The sequence below is a fragment of the Trichosurus vulpecula genome, chromosome 6 (assembly GCF_011100635.1).
Source record: "Trichosurus vulpecula isolate mTriVul1 chromosome 6, mTriVul1.pri, whole genome shotgun sequence".
Classification (NCBI taxonomy): domain Eukaryota; kingdom Metazoa; phylum Chordata; class Mammalia; order Diprotodontia; family Phalangeridae; genus Trichosurus; species Trichosurus vulpecula.
This window is the reverse complement of record NC_050578.1, coordinates 273350691-273365634: the sequence shown is the minus strand read 5'-3', so window position 1 is coordinate 273365634 and position 14944 is coordinate 273350691. Positions and strand designations below refer to the sequence as shown.

Here is a 14944-nt window from a genome sequence, read left to right as displayed (position 1 = left end):
GAAAAATGCATGCCAGTTCTCCTCCTACCTATTGGATTAGTATGCATCCCTGGTGAAGTGTGGGCCAGCCCAAGATCTCTGCTAGTTTGACCAGGGATCCCTAGGGTGAGGGGGTAGGCATCCCCAAGCCTCTGAAGCCAACACGAGATTCGGGAATCAGAGGGGTGGCTGACAGAGTTCCAGGCTGCTGATGGATGGGTCCCTGGAGTGGCCCAGGGCTAGGAATGTTCCCATTGACCTCTAACACCAGACGCAGTAGAGCTCCACACTGCCGCTGATCCGAAACTCCCGGAGGCACCCTAGGGACCGCTGCCCCAGGCTGGCTGCCCCCACTGCATTCCCATTCAGGGCCAGCTTGAGGCCATTGTCTCTGCACAGGAGCAGGACCTAGGGAACAAAGACAGAGACTTGTGGACTCATTCGGGAAGCTGAGAAAGGGAAGGTCGTCCTGGGCCCAGGGAGCTAGCAGGTGGGGCTGGCCAGCTGGGACAGAGGCATCCTACGCTCTAGGGCCCGACTGACAGGGTTTCAGAAGCCATTTGGTCCAGCCCCCTCATCTCACACATGAATAGATCAAGGCAGGAAGAGACTGATTTGCCCCATATCAGGCAAGTGTCAGGGTCTAAATTCAAACCCAGACCTCCTGACTCTCAGTTTTCTTGTGGCCATGTTCATAAAGATGATCTAGTAAGAGGTCTCAGACCCCCACTGTGCTGGTATGGTTATGCCCTTCACCCATGCTGATCTCAGTCCTCCCTCCTTTAACTTAGATGGTTTTGGAGGATTGTTGTGGCTGAAAAGCTCCTCCTTCTGTGATGTACCCCTCTCCGAATGGAGCTAGGCTGGTCTGTTGACAAGCAACCTGACCTTGGACTCAGTCTTTTCAATTCATTCCATTGGCGTGGCCTTTGAGAACCCAGCCCAGCTCCCTGATACTAGGAAGCATCAGTGGGAGGCAGCAAGGTAGATGTTTTTTCTTTTTGAACAGTACTAGTGATGTCTTTGGTACAGGGAACTCCTGGTGGGGGGGGGGGGGCGGGGAATCCTCCTCCCAAGCCAGGTCCATACCTAGCTGACAGCTTCCAGCCTTAGGGAGTCGTCCAGGGCTCAGAGGTGTTAAGTACATTGCCCAGGGTCGCACACAACCAAAGTGTCAAAGTCCGTGAGACTTGAACCCAGATCTTCCTGACTCTGAGGGAAGTTCTCTCTCCACTATCCATAGCTAATTGTATTTATTTCCTCATAGTAATATGACTGCATTAATAGGATGGAAAATAGATAAGTCCCTACCTAGTTGTCTCACCAAAAAACTATGACTTCGGCAAGTGACTTTCTCCATGTCCCCATCGATAAGATGAGGCGTTTGGAGGGGATGCTGGCTGTGCTACTCCTCTCTTCAACCCCCACTTCCCTGAATCCATCTGTCCTCAGAGACTAAAGTCTGGGGCTGAGTTCAGGAAAACAGAACACCTTGCTAGAGTCCCAGCAGCCCCTGCCTCTTGGAATTCCTCACCTCGAAGAAGCGCTGTGGGTGAAAGAGGAAAGGGGCCGAGATGGGCTCCTTTCGGCCCCACGGGGAGATCCAAGCCAACGTCCTGTTTCTAAAGCAAACCTCGAGCGTCAAGGATGGGTGGGTGGAATCGTCCCATAGGCTTAGTGTGAATCTGGACCGCAGAAGAGGGAGGAAAAGACAGGGGGACAGGGGGAGGGCACACTTTGCTAAATCCCTGGAATGGATTCTGGGGATCTGGTAGGCAAATTCCTGCCTATCCAAGAGCTTGGGGCTGGCAGGTCTGGTTCTATCAGAACAGTGGAGATACTAGTGGCCCCTAATGCCCAGGGCTGCCTCTTCAAGTCATTTCAGCCAGAACCCCACACAGAGGACACAATGTCTACACCAGGCACCATGAAGTAGGTTCTTTAGAAGGAGAAGGGACCTCAGAGACCAACCTCATTAAATTGAGAAAATGAGGCCTAGAAAGGACATGCCCAAGGTCACCCAGGTAGTAAGTGGCAGAATTAGTGCCAAATCTGGCACTCTATCCACGGCAGGACACTGATTTAAGTAGCAACAGTTGGCTAAAGAGGCTGAGACCCTCCATAACTCCCACCTGCTCTGCTTCCCACCCAAAGAAGGGAGGAGGGGATTTTCTATAAGAGCTCATCCACTTTAGGCACAAAAGCATTAATATCTCCCAACTTTTGGAATCTGTGTGTCTGATTGCACAGTCTGGGTCATTCTGTCCTGAGCCAGCCGGGGCTAAAGTGAAATAGGGTGTAGGGGTTTCTTGAGGCAGAGGGGGTACAGCTGAAGAGTACTCACTGTGTTTGGAGTCAGAGGGCCCGAGATTCAAATTCTGACTCTGGTGTTTCCTACCTGGGTGACCCTGAGTAAGCCACTTCCTTCTCTGAGCTTCAGTGTCCTCCACTATAGAACGAGGGGCTTTAAACTAGGTGGGCTCCAGCGTCCCATCAGATCCTATGGATGGGACCCTGGGCACGTTCCTTCCCTGCTCCTCACTAGGTTTCTCCATGCAAAATGAGAGGGGTGGTTGAGAGGCTCTCTAAGGTCCCTCCTTTACCCTAGAGTCCTCCATGGAACTCGGGGACTTTGGACCAAAGGCTCCCTAGGGAGACCAGAGAGGCCTTGGAGACCTCAGGGAAGGCCCCGAGGTGGGGTACGGCAAACAACTCTCACTGGAGGGCAGCTGGGTGGTGAAGTGATGGAGTGCTAGGCTCAGAGTCAGGAAGACCTGAATTCCAATTCTGTCTCGGCTGTGTGTTGCTGGGCAGGGCACTTAGCCCCCCTCCCCCCAACTCCGCCTCAGTGTCCTCATCTCTAAAATGGGAATAGTCCAGACAAAGTCGTTGTGAGGGTCACATGAGATAGAGTATGTAAAATATTATAGGAATGATAGCTATAATAATAAAAGTGAATAATAAAGATGATTATTGGATAATTTATAACAATTATTAACTTAATTATGATGATGATATGTTCTTTCTCCCTGCCCCCTTGGGTGTTTTTGGTACAGGATAAAGGGTAGATGGCAGAAGCAGAAGCTGAAGGCTCTTGGGATCATAGATTTGACCTTGGAGGGGACCTCATAGTCTACTCTCCCCCTCTCCCCATTTGACAGGTGAGGAAACTGAAGCCCTTCTGAGATGATGTGACTTGACCAAGGTCACACAGGCAGGAAGTTTTGGAGGTGAGATTTGAATTCAGGGCCTTTGACTCCAGAGGTAGTGTGCCTTCCACTGTACTACCACGGGGCAGATGTTGGTGCTTTGGCTGGCTCCCCAAGGTCATCCCCTGGTGGGACATCAGTGACCCTCTCGGGAGTTGGGGTGGCCTCGCCTCTCAGTCCCTAATAGCCAGGCTTCAAGGGATAAGCAGAGTCAAACCAGGGCCACACCAGAAGGCTTCTTGGCTTGATTGCCCTGGCACGGCCCATGGGAGCCCAGGGTCACCTCTGAGCAGAGGCGATGAACAGGAGGGACCTGATAACAATCCCCAAGGGCCAGGAGGTGGGGTGCTGGGTCAAGTTTAAGAGTATGGGGGTTTGGAAGAAAGGTAAGGGGATTGTGCATAGCATGGCAATGACCTTCCTCTCAAAACAGCTACAGAGCGCTTGGGCTTCTCAGGGCCAGTCTGCTCAGCCCGGGACCAGAGAGAGGAGACTGGCTGCCTGCGCCTGGAAGTATGGGCACCCTGGCTCTGAGGGAGGCAGTACTGGGCCGTGGAAGGAGTGCTGACCTCGGGACTAGGGGAGATCTGGATTCACATCCAGCCTTAGATGCTTCACTGCTGTGTGACCCTGGGCTTGTCAGGCCTCACTTTCATCATCTCTAAAATGGGGAGAATCCTAGCATCTGCTTCATAGAGTCGGTCATTAACATCATTGTCCTGGGCTCATCAAGCATCTTAAGGGAGAGGCGTCAGGGTGGCTGGCTCCTTGCTCCAGCTCTGAAGTCTGAGGTTCCCCCAACTTCTGTCCTGTAGCTGGCTGCACCCCTTCCCCAGCATGAGCACTTGTCCACCTCCACCCTGGTCACCAAGCTCCATGCAGGGAACTCACTCCTTCTCTTCTCCCTTGGACCACTCACTCCCTCCATCCTGCTGGTACCTACTCCTGAGGGTTGGGACAGATGAGGCCCCGCACCACGATGACCTGTCCTGGCCACAGGCCCCTAGGAAGAGGGCAGATGCAGGGAATTGCCTGAAAGGGCAAGGGAGAGTTATGGAGATCCCAGGAGGCCCTGCTTTAGAGGCTGCCCCACAGGAGAAGCTGACCCAAGGGAAACAGGATGACCTTCCCCTCACTCCAGTAAAGACCACGGCTTCTTACTCCTACCCACAAATCCCCACTGTGACAGCAAGAAAGGCAGTTCCAGGTCCTGGGTCCTCAAGCCCAAAACCAGGGCTGTCTGCCCCCTGGGCCCATGTCAAAGAAAGTGTTTTTATAGAAAACCTTTGCACCCTCACCCCTCTGAATTCAGCGCACATTTATATGTGCAGGGCAGCAGGCCTCGTGCTGAGGCTATGGAAACAAAAGGTAGCCCTTGCCCTCAGGGAGCTTCCAATCACCAGCCCCTCTACAGCTTCACCTGCAGTAGCCAGCTTCTTGCCAAGAAAAGGGAGGATGCTGGGAAGAAACATAGGTCTTTCCCTCAAACCCTAACTGGTGTGGAAGTCTTTTCAGCCTTGAATCTCCCTGCTCCCAGCCATCTGGCTCCCCAGGAATAGCGGGTTCCCAAAGCTCGAAGGAAAGCCTTACTCACCAATCTGGAGCTTTTCAGTAAAAAAGGCTGTCAAGGGAAGAGGAGTTGGGGAGAGTGCAGCGACCTTATCTGACCAGCCCCCTCCCCCCCATGCCCCCAGTCTCGTGGTGAACTCCTCTGGGAGCCCAGTCTGGCCTCATCCAGGAGAAGGGACTTTGGTACAGAAAAGGCAGAGTTCCAGACCAGGCCTCCGCCTGCCTGACCCTGGGCCTGGGAGAGTGACCTTGGACGGAGGCAGTAAGGGAAGGGGCATCCCTAGACTTGTGCAAGCTAAGAATGGGTGGGAAGGAGGGAGGGGCATTGATCACCCTTTGCACGCAGTAACCTCCCCCTCCCCCTTCCCTGTCCTCAAGGCTCAGGTCCTTCCCCACCCTGGAGAGCACAGGGTGGGAAGGACTTGGAGAGGGAGCAGCTCAGGGAGCAGAGGGAGCACAGCCAGCTTCTCAAGGTCCCTCATTAAAGAACAACAAACCCTCGGAAGCCCCCTTTATACTCACATGTCCAGCCGGGTACTCTGTTCCACCCTCCACAAAGGGCTGTCCACAGAAAGACAAAGAGGGGTGCTGTGGCCAGCAAACATCCCCATGTGGCTGCTTTAGAGAGTCTAGCGGTTTTTTCCATGTATTGGGGCTTATACTGCCCAGGGTGACGATTTGCTACCTGATACACAGGGGGGTCTAGTCTTTTTCCTTTGTGCCCACAGGGCCCATCAATGCCCAAGAAGCCACCTGCTCTACCCAGCTTCCCGTTCCCCTTCCCGTCTCTCCCCTGTAAATCATCCTGTGTCTCTGCAATTATGTAATAAGGTTTTCGACTTCTCTCCCTGAATACCTCCCAGCTAGAGCCAGAAAACCCTGGCCTGCCCACCCAGGTCTGTAGGATAGTCAGTCCCATTGCCTGGGTTCCCAGAGATAGTTACATTACTATTCAGGAATCCAACAGCTTTCACAAAAATATGGCCATAAATGCCCAGGGTGTCCACTCTCGACAGTGGGAGCCGGTAGGGGTAGTGGAGGAAGTGGCGGCCATTCACGCTCACCTGGAGAGAAAGATGGCCCAGGCTCTCTCTACCCCCTGCCAGCTCCCACCCACCTCTTCACTGTTAGGATTAGGAATGGGCTGATCAGGAACCTCTGATCTTCTGGGAAGGATCTCAGCTGCAAGTGTTGGATATGAAAAAAATTCCCCCTCCCCTCTCCCCTAGTCTATGATGCCCTTCCTTCTTCTCCCTCTTTTTTCTAGATATCCTGGCCTCCTTTTCCTTCCCTCCTCCCTCTTCCTCTCTCCCTCCTCCTCCCTCCCCTTTCCCTCCTCTTCCTCCTCCTCTCTTCTTTCCACTTTGCTCCTTCTCCCTCTTCTTCCCTCCCCCCTTCTCTCCTCTTCTCCTCTTATTTTCTTTCCCCTTCACTCCTTCCCCCTCTTCTTCCCTCCCTCCTTCCCTCCTCTTCCTCCTCTTCTTCACCCCTCCCTCTTCCTCCCTCCCCGACTGAGGACAGCCCAGGACTCTCCACCGCTCTTCATCTATTCATTACCTTCACATCCTCATTTCCAAAGAGGAAGAGGATCAGGAAAGTGTCCCCTTTGCCCAGGGCCAGCTCAGGCCAGCGTGCCTCCCTCTGCCATCGTCCCCGGTGCAGGGTGTTGCAGATGACATGGGGCTTATTGGTGTAGAATCGAGGGTTAAAATGAAAGGCGATGTCTGGCCGGGGCTGCAGGCTACAACCACACTGGAAATCGATCTGGAACCTGGCGGGGCCAGGGCAGTGAGGGATGGGAGATGCCCCGGAGCCCTGCTTGGGAAGACTGCCACCCCAGAGCCTTGACTCGAGGTTAACAGGACAAAGGGCAGCCCCGTGTCCAGCACCCAAGCATCTGTGCAACTTCAAGCCAAGCAGTTATTGTTCTGGGTTCTATGAAGCAAAGTGAGTAACCTCGCCCCCTTCCCCATCATTACCTTCTGGGGGGCTGCTGAGGGTGGTGGAGGCCTCCAGATACCAGGGACTTGAACCCCCTTACCTCTGAGCATCAGGTGGGACCACGCCCTGGACCACAACCATTTTCCCAGCACGAAGGCCACCCAAAATTGTTGTGACATAGGGGATTACCTGAACCAGCCAGGGAAACAAAGTCATGAGCTAGGTGATGAGTTGAGGCAGGGTGTCCACCCTAGAGACAGGAAGACTAGAGAGACACTCTGAAGTAGGTTTGTTTTTAGCACAATCTGATGTGATGTAATGAAAAGAACTGGACATGAGGTCAAGAAGAGATGTGGCCTTGAACGTTCCCTCTACCATCTACTAGTGTAACCATGGGCAGGTCTAAATGACTTCTCTGACCCTCAGGTTCCTCCTCTATCAGGTGGGCAGAGGAGTGTTATTACCTACCTCAAAGGGGTGGGATGGGGTTTGAGGCTCAAATGAGAGCCCAGAAATAAAGAGCTTTGCAACTTTAACTCACTATTAAGTGCTGGATGGTAGAGGGCATTCATGATTTTGGAAAAATCAAAGTCCTCATAAGAAAAAAATGAGGATTTTCTTCTGAATTTTTGTTTCCTTCCTCACCCAGCTCCACCTTTCACCTCTGAGGTAACGCCAACATGCATCATATGCACTGGGGTACCATGGCTCAGGAGGCCCAGCTACCGCCCCCCCCCCCCCCACTCCCTCACATCCCAATGGAATAGAAGCTCACGGAGGGTAGGAACGGTTTCATTTTGGGCCTAACAAATCGATGCTTTTTGGTGGATTGATCACTAAGGTTTATATCTCTTGAGAGAAACAGCAGGATAGAGGGGACAGGGCTGAGAACCTGGAGGCAGAAGGCTTGGGTTTGAATCCTGCCTCGGACGTTGATTGGTTGTGTGATGTTGGGCAAGCTGGTCAACATCTGGCAGCTCGAGTTTGCACATCTGTGAAATGGGGAGAATAGCCCCTCTGTCACTGAGTTGTGAGGCATGACAACAAGAGCAGCAACGGCTAGCATTTCTGTAAGGCTTTAACGTCTGCAAAGCTCTTCGCATGCATGTCTTCTCTCTACTGTTTCTCTGGGTTCCTACAGCCATCATTTCTTACGGCACAAAAAATTCCATTTTATTCACGTGTCACAATTTATTCGGTCATTCCCCTGCTGATGGTTCCCTGCTTTGTCTCCCGTCTTTTATTGGTTGGTCAGATTTTAATCCCTTTTAACAAGTAAAGTTTCATTTTTAACTCATTTGCTGATATGTGACCAGTTACGGGCTGGGGGATTGACCCTATGCAGGGGCAGGACAGGGCTGATGGGGGGAGAAGTATCTCTACTTGTACCTAACTCTGCCAAATCCTGCTTCCGCATCTTGCTGCTCTGCCAGGCTTGGGCTCCTCAGAGTTGTTAGAGCACCTTGATCTTAGAGGAGCCAGCTCTGGACCCTGCCATCAGCTCAGGTGTGGAAGCAGGGAACCAATGGGTCCTGGCAGAATGAATCCCCAGAGGCCTGCTTTATAAGGACGATGTGTGCAGAGAAGGCTCTCTCTTGAGATATCAGAGAGACACAACTCTTTTTCATATTTCCCAGGTGCCACCTCAGAATGATGCCAGCTTAGATGCCTAGCAAGGTGTCCAGCTTATAACAGCACTTCCTCTGGCAGGAAGGGGGCAGCCTGCTTCATCATGAGTCCTCTGGAATTATGAATGCTCAACTTTAACACACTATTAAGTGCTGGATGGTAGAGGGCCTTCATGATTTTGGAAAAATGGAAGCTCATGGAGGGCAGGAGTCTTTCCAAATTCAACAGGGATCTATTAAATGTCTAATGCATACAGGGCTTTGTGCAGGGGAAGGAGCAACATTCAGAGAAGAGAACATCCTTGCTTTGGAGGAACTTAGCAGGGAGATGGACTCAGCCCACAAGTACTCTGCTCCACTGTGCTCCAAAGGCTATCCACTGCTTTCCTTACACAGACTATAGGAGGGAGTGACCCATTTTTACAGATGAAACTCTGAATCACAGAGGCTAAATTACTCATTCAAGATTCCACAGATCATAGGATCTTTCTGAGGACATGGCCAATAGGGGAACTGATTTTGCTTCATTATTCACATTTGTTCCAAGGGGTTTAGTTAGAACATTCTCTCTCTGTCTCTTTCTCTCTTTATCTCTTTGTCTCTGTCTCTCTCTGTCTCTTTGTCTCTCTCTCCCTCTCTCTGTCTCTTTGTCTCTCTTTGTCTCTCTCTGTCTCTGTGTCTATCTCTTTCTCTCTCTGCCTCCCCCCTCTCTCTGTCTCTCACTGTCTCTCCCTCCCTCTCTCTCCCCTTCCCCCCTCTCTGTCTCTTTCTCTGTCTCTCTCTTTCTCTGTCTCACTTTATCTCTTTGTCTCTGTCTCTCTCCCTCTCTCTGTCTCTTTGTCTGTCTCTGTGTCTATCTCTTTCTGTCTCTCCCTCCCCCCTCTCTCTGTCTCTCCCTTCCTCTCTCTCCTCTTCCCCCCTCTCTCTGTCTCTTTCTGTCTGTCTTTTTCTCTGTCTCACTTTATCTCTGTCTCTCTCTCTTTGTCTCTCTCTCCCTCTCTCTGTCTCTTTGTCTCTCTCTGTCTCTCTCTGTTTCTGTCTCTGTGTCTATCTCTTTCTGTCTCTCCCTCCCCCCTCTCTCTGTCTTTTTCTCTGTCTCTCTGTGTCTCTGGCTCTGTCTTGCTGTCTCTCTCTGATTGTGAGGATGAGAGAGAAGAAAAGAAAAATAGTTTTTTTGTATTTGAAAAAAATTAAAAATAAATATTTGTTGAATTAGATTTTCTTAAGTATCATTTTTGTATTTGCTGTTTCCTTCTCGGACCCTAGACTGTAAACTCCTTGTGGGCAGGGATCCTTGTTTTAGCTTTGTCTCCTCAGTGCCTAGGGCATAGAAGGTATGGAGGAGCTAATAGGTAGCATTTAGATAGAGAGAAACATATACAGACTTGTATGTGCATGTAAACACACATGTATACACACACGCACACACATACACACATGCACGCACACGCATGCACACATACATATACACACACGCACACACACATGCACACACACATACACACATGCACACACACATGCGCACACGCACACATACACGCACACATGCACACACGCACACACACACACACACACACACACACACACACGCAGACACGGGCACTTTGTCCATACGGCTGCGGGTCTACCTCGGCTGTCTAGTTAGTCGCTCCCTCCTGGCTCTTAATGAACCAAAATTCCAGGGAGGAGGCGACCCCGTAAAGTCAAAGGGCTAATTGAAACAGCTCAGGGTTTCGTTAGCTCTCATTACATAACTATATATGTGTGTACATCTGTATAGTGCTTTGCGAACCCTCAGAAACACCCTATAAAAGCCCCTGTTATTATATAGCTCTTTAAAGTTTGAAAAACATTCTACATCGGACCTCGCTTGATCCTCATGACCTCCTGGGGGGGTTGGCGCCATTATTATCCCCATTATACAGAACTGGGGCTCACAGAGGTTTACGTAACTTGTCCAATGTCACACAACTAGTGTCTGAGACTGGATTTGAACTCAGGTCTTCCTGACTCCAAGTCTATCACTCTATGCACTGTGGTACCTTAATGCCGTAATACAACCTTAATATTTCCTGCTTGGTTTGAGTTGAAACTTACTCCCTGGATTTTTTTCTACTTCTTGGCTTTAAAGGGCAGGTCTATAGCCTGATCCATTGCTTCAACCAGATTAACAGCCTTAGGAATCCGGTGGGAGAGGGAAGTGGGGAGTGGGAGGCTCAGCCGGCCTCACAGACCCCTCTGGATCAGCCTGATGAAGAATTTAGCACCGAGAACCAGAGCCTCAATGCAGGACCGGCTGTCTGTTCCAATCATCACCCAGCATGCCCTCCTGGCTTCTGATGAACCAAAGTTCTAGGAAGAGGCGGTGACCACATAAGGGCAAAGAACTAGTTAGGGAACACTGGAGTTTTATTAGCTCTCATGAATCCTTCCTTACTCCCCATGGGAAAGGAGCATCTGCTTGGAGCTCAGCCCTTTCAAGGGCTTAATTCTGCCTTGAGTAAGTCATACAGAGGATGCTGAGCTGCCTGAGAAATCTGGCACAGGAGACTTCATTATTGGGGGAAGAGACCCTTTGACTTCCCTTGGGGAACAGAACAGACCTTCTCTAGAAGACTGGGAGCAAGCTATATAGAGAACTGACTCAGGTTTATGAGGATAAGAGCCATTCCCCAATTGAAAAATGATCAAGGGATATGAACAGGCAACTGCCAGAGGAAGAAATCCAAGTTACCGATAGGCAAAAGCTCCAATTCACTGATAACTAGAGAAACGCAAATGAAAACAGTTCTGTGGTTCTACTTTACGTCCATCCTACTGGCAGATAATGAAGAAAGGAAAATCACAAATGCTGGAGAGGTTGGTGGAAAAACAGGCACCGCGATGCCCTGTGGCTGGAGCTGTGAGCCGGTTCTGCCATCCAGGAAGTGATTGGGAACTGGCCCTATAAAGTCACTAAATCGTGCGTGTTCTGTGATCTGGCTGCACTCCAAAGAGATCAAGGAATGAGGAGGAAGACTCACAAGTGCAAAAATATTTGCAGCAACTCTTTGTGATGGCCAAGCACGGAGCACTAAGGAGGTATGTCCGTCAATCAGGGAAATGGCCGACCAGATAATATGTGTATGCACTGGAATATAATAGTGTTGTAAAGGCACTGGAATATCCTGAGTAGTAGGAACTGATGCAGAGTAAAGAGAGGAGAACCAGGAGAATAGTTTATACAAAGACAACACCATGGTGAGGACAACCAAATTTGAAAGACTTGTGAACGCTGAGCAATGCAGTCACCAGCCTCAACCTTGAGGCCTGATGGGGAAGAATATACCCACATCTGGATAGCGGTGACGGACTCATGCAGAATGAGACCCACTTTTTGGAGCCAATATGGGAATTTGTTTTGTTCAACTATAAATATTTATTACAAGGCCTTTGCTTTCCCTTTTCTTTTCAAGGAGGTGGGGGATTGGCTAGGAGAAACAAATAAATGCTTGATAATTGAAAAAAAAAGTGGGAGCAAGACCGAGATTTGAGGGAGGGGGTTCTGCCTTCTTTACTCCAAAAATATGGAATCACAGAATGTTAGAATGAAGGGAACCTTAGAGATCATCTAATCTAATGTGTTCTACTTTCATGTAGGTAACTAAGGCCTCTCTAGGAGAGGAAGAATAGAGTAGTGGATAGTTGGGATGGTTGGCTTTGGAGTCAGAAAGACCTGAATTCAAATCTTATCTCTGACACCTATTGGCTATATGACCCTGGGTAAGTCACTTAACTTCTCGGTGACTGACTCACAACCCTGCCCCCCTCCCTTAATTGTATAGATAGAGGAAGTTCTTTGGCTCACTGGGAGCTCCCTACATTGATCCAAAAAAAATATTAGGGGCCCACAGTGGGAAAGTATAAATGGTCAGTTTACCTCTTTAAGGCCCAGTTTCTTTCTCTGTAAGATAAGGAGGGTAGTTTAGATGATATTAAGGGGTCCTTTTCTACTCTAAATCTAGAATTCTATGTTCCTCCAACCAGGTGCCCGAGAGTATGGGATGCTTCTGGGAAGGAGGAACACATAAGTCCATAACACTTGAGTCAGAATTAGAATGCCAGAGGTCATCTGTTTAGAGCTGAAAGGGGCCTCAGAAGTCCAGTCCCATCTACTACATAGTCACAGAAATCAACCAGCTTGGAAGAGCTCAAATGATGGGAGGGGGTGGGATTTGTCCCCTACACTTGTCCAAGGTCACATGGATAGCAACAGGAATAGCAATAGCTAACTTAACTAGCTTTAAGGTTGGCAAAAGACTTTACCAAGATCTCCCAGGAGCCTCAGAGCAACCTGGTGGGGGTAGGAACCGAAGGTATTATTATCTGCCTTTTATAGAGAATATCGAGGCTGAGTGGGAGAACATTTAACTATCAGAGATAGGATTCAAATTCCTATCTTCTTGCTTCCAAAACAAGTACTCTCCCTACTCTGCAGTGTGGCATGTCACAAGAGTCAAAATTTGAACCCAGGACCCCCCAACTCCAGATTCAGGGTGCTTTCCACTCCACTGCATACATGGTCCTTTGAGGACAGGAGAATTGTCCACACCCAGGGGTGGGAAGGGGTTAAACCTGACCCACTTCACAGTGTTCATTACTAGAACCTGGGAGGTCAGAGTGCCTGGGACCAAGAGTTCCCCTGTCAGGGAAACTACTCACCGGGTAAAAGATTGGTGGCTGCAAGATGAAGCTGTCAGGGAGGGGGTCGAGACCTCCTTCTGCTCGCCACATGGAGGGTAAGTGAGTGAGAGAGGAGCTGGGCAGCTCTCACTCCCTGGGGCTGCTCAATCTGAGGTTGGGAACTCTATCGGAGCTGCTAAGGCCCAGGCCAGCCCACCCATCTGATTGACTCACACAGGGGCTGGATCTGAGTGCACCCGAAGCCCTTTCTCCCAGCTCTTGGCCTAGCCTACTCCCTTCAGGGTCCTAATGCCCTTTGTAGGCTCTGGCAAAGCCCAGACTGCTGCTTGCCTCAGAAGGCCTTTCAGAAATCGGCCAATCCCCCCTGCCTCCCAACCTGACCTGCTGAGCCAACCTAGGAGTCAGAGAATCACAGATTTAGTCCTTAAAGAAACTTTAGGGACCAATCTATCCTACCCTCTCATTTTACAGATGGGCAAATGGAAGCCCAGAGAATTTAATTCAACTCTACATTTCTTAAGTGCCTACTATGTGCCAGCCCATGTGTTAGGAAACCAGAATACAAATACAAAAAATAAACATTCCCTGCCCTCATGGAACTTAACCTCCAGGAGGGGGAAGGGTAGGGACAGAATGACATCCAGATAAGAATATACAGCATATATCCAAGATTCAGCTCCAATCCCATCTCCAGCAGGAGGCCTTCCTCGGTGTTCCCCATTGTTAGCACCTTCCCCTCTAAGACTGTTGTCCATCGGCACCAGGAGCTCTTGACATTTGTTGGGTCTTGGACCCCTTGGTCAGTCCGGGGGAGACCCCTCCACAGCATAGTATTTTTAAAGACAAATAAAATACACAGAATTAGAAAGGGAAATAAAAAAGTATTGAAATATTTTAATAAAAGTTCACAGACTCCTAATCTGCCCCTGATGCACGTCGCAGAAGTCTACTTATTTCCATGTTATTCCCTCCCGTAAGAATGTGAGCTTTTTGAGGACAGGGACTGTTTCTACAGCCTCCCCCCCCCCCCCCCCCGGCTTTTTGCATCCTGAGAGCTTAGCACGTTGCCTGGCACACAGTAGGCACTTAGCATATCCTTGTTGACTTACTTGCCTTGACTCAGAGCGTTAACAAGGGCAAGGTCTTTTCCAGGGTATCCCACGTAGTAGGGAGCAGAGTTAGGATTTGAACCCAGGTCTTTCCACTGTTCCAGACTCTCTAAAAGGGACAGGTGGTTTGCCCAAGGTTACATAGGCACATATGGGAATCATGGGCCCCCAATTGAGCTGGAAGGAGCCTCTGAAGTCATCGGGTTCAACCTCTTCATTTGGTCCCAGCTAAGGCAGTGACTTGTCCAAGGTCTCCCAGCAAGCAGGTGGGGAGGCAGGATCTGAATCCTCTCCCTTCACCCTTCCTCCCATACCATTTCTCCTCTTTTCTCCCCAGCTCCTGTTGGAGCCTTGACCTGAGTTGGCATCCAGAGGACTTGGCCAGATGGTATGTAGTGGGAGCGTGTACAATCGGACTCTCAGAAACCAGACTGCAGAAGTTAACCCTTTCAGATCAGGAGTAGGTGAGTTCTAACAGACCCATGTTCGTGGGTGGGCCAGGAGCTGGTGGGCTGGGGCTGGGGGGTGCCAGAGCCCTAGGACTGTCAGCTCTTCCAGATCTCCTCAAGGATTCCTGCCATTCTTTAGCACCCTAGGCCCTCTGCTCTCTGAAAGAGGGGGAGAGTCCAGAGCTCCCGAAGAAGTTCCTGTCTCTATAGCCTAGGGGTGGGAGTGGGGCAAGGATGCATTTTTATTTGGGAGAAGCAAAGTACTGCATTCTTGTAGTATACTTCTTTCTGACCCTTGACTCTGGCCCCACCTCCCCTACCTGCTCCCTTCTCCACCCCCACCTCCCAGCCCCCTTCCTCTACTTACAATATCTTCC

The 14944-nt window shown here is 50.2% G+C and overlaps 1 protein-coding gene across 1 annotated transcript; it reads right to left on the bottom strand.

Annotated features, from left to right (window-relative positions):
• Positions 1-240: 240 nt before the first annotated feature.
• Positions 241-13072, bottom strand: LGALS12 (galectin 12). The gene is made up of 9 exons (XM_036764802.1): positions 13028-13072; positions 6799-6887; positions 6315-6528; positions 5702-5821; positions 5280-5318; positions 4783-4809; positions 4132-4220; positions 1514-1664; positions 241-387 (listed from the first exon to the last, which is right to left on the bottom strand). Exons 2-9 carry the CDS (start codon positions 6837-6839, stop codon positions 241-243), a joined length of 828 nt encoding a protein of 275 aa, XP_036620697.1. The 5' UTR covers positions 6840-6887; positions 13028-13072.
• Positions 13073-14944: the final 1872 nt, after the last annotated feature.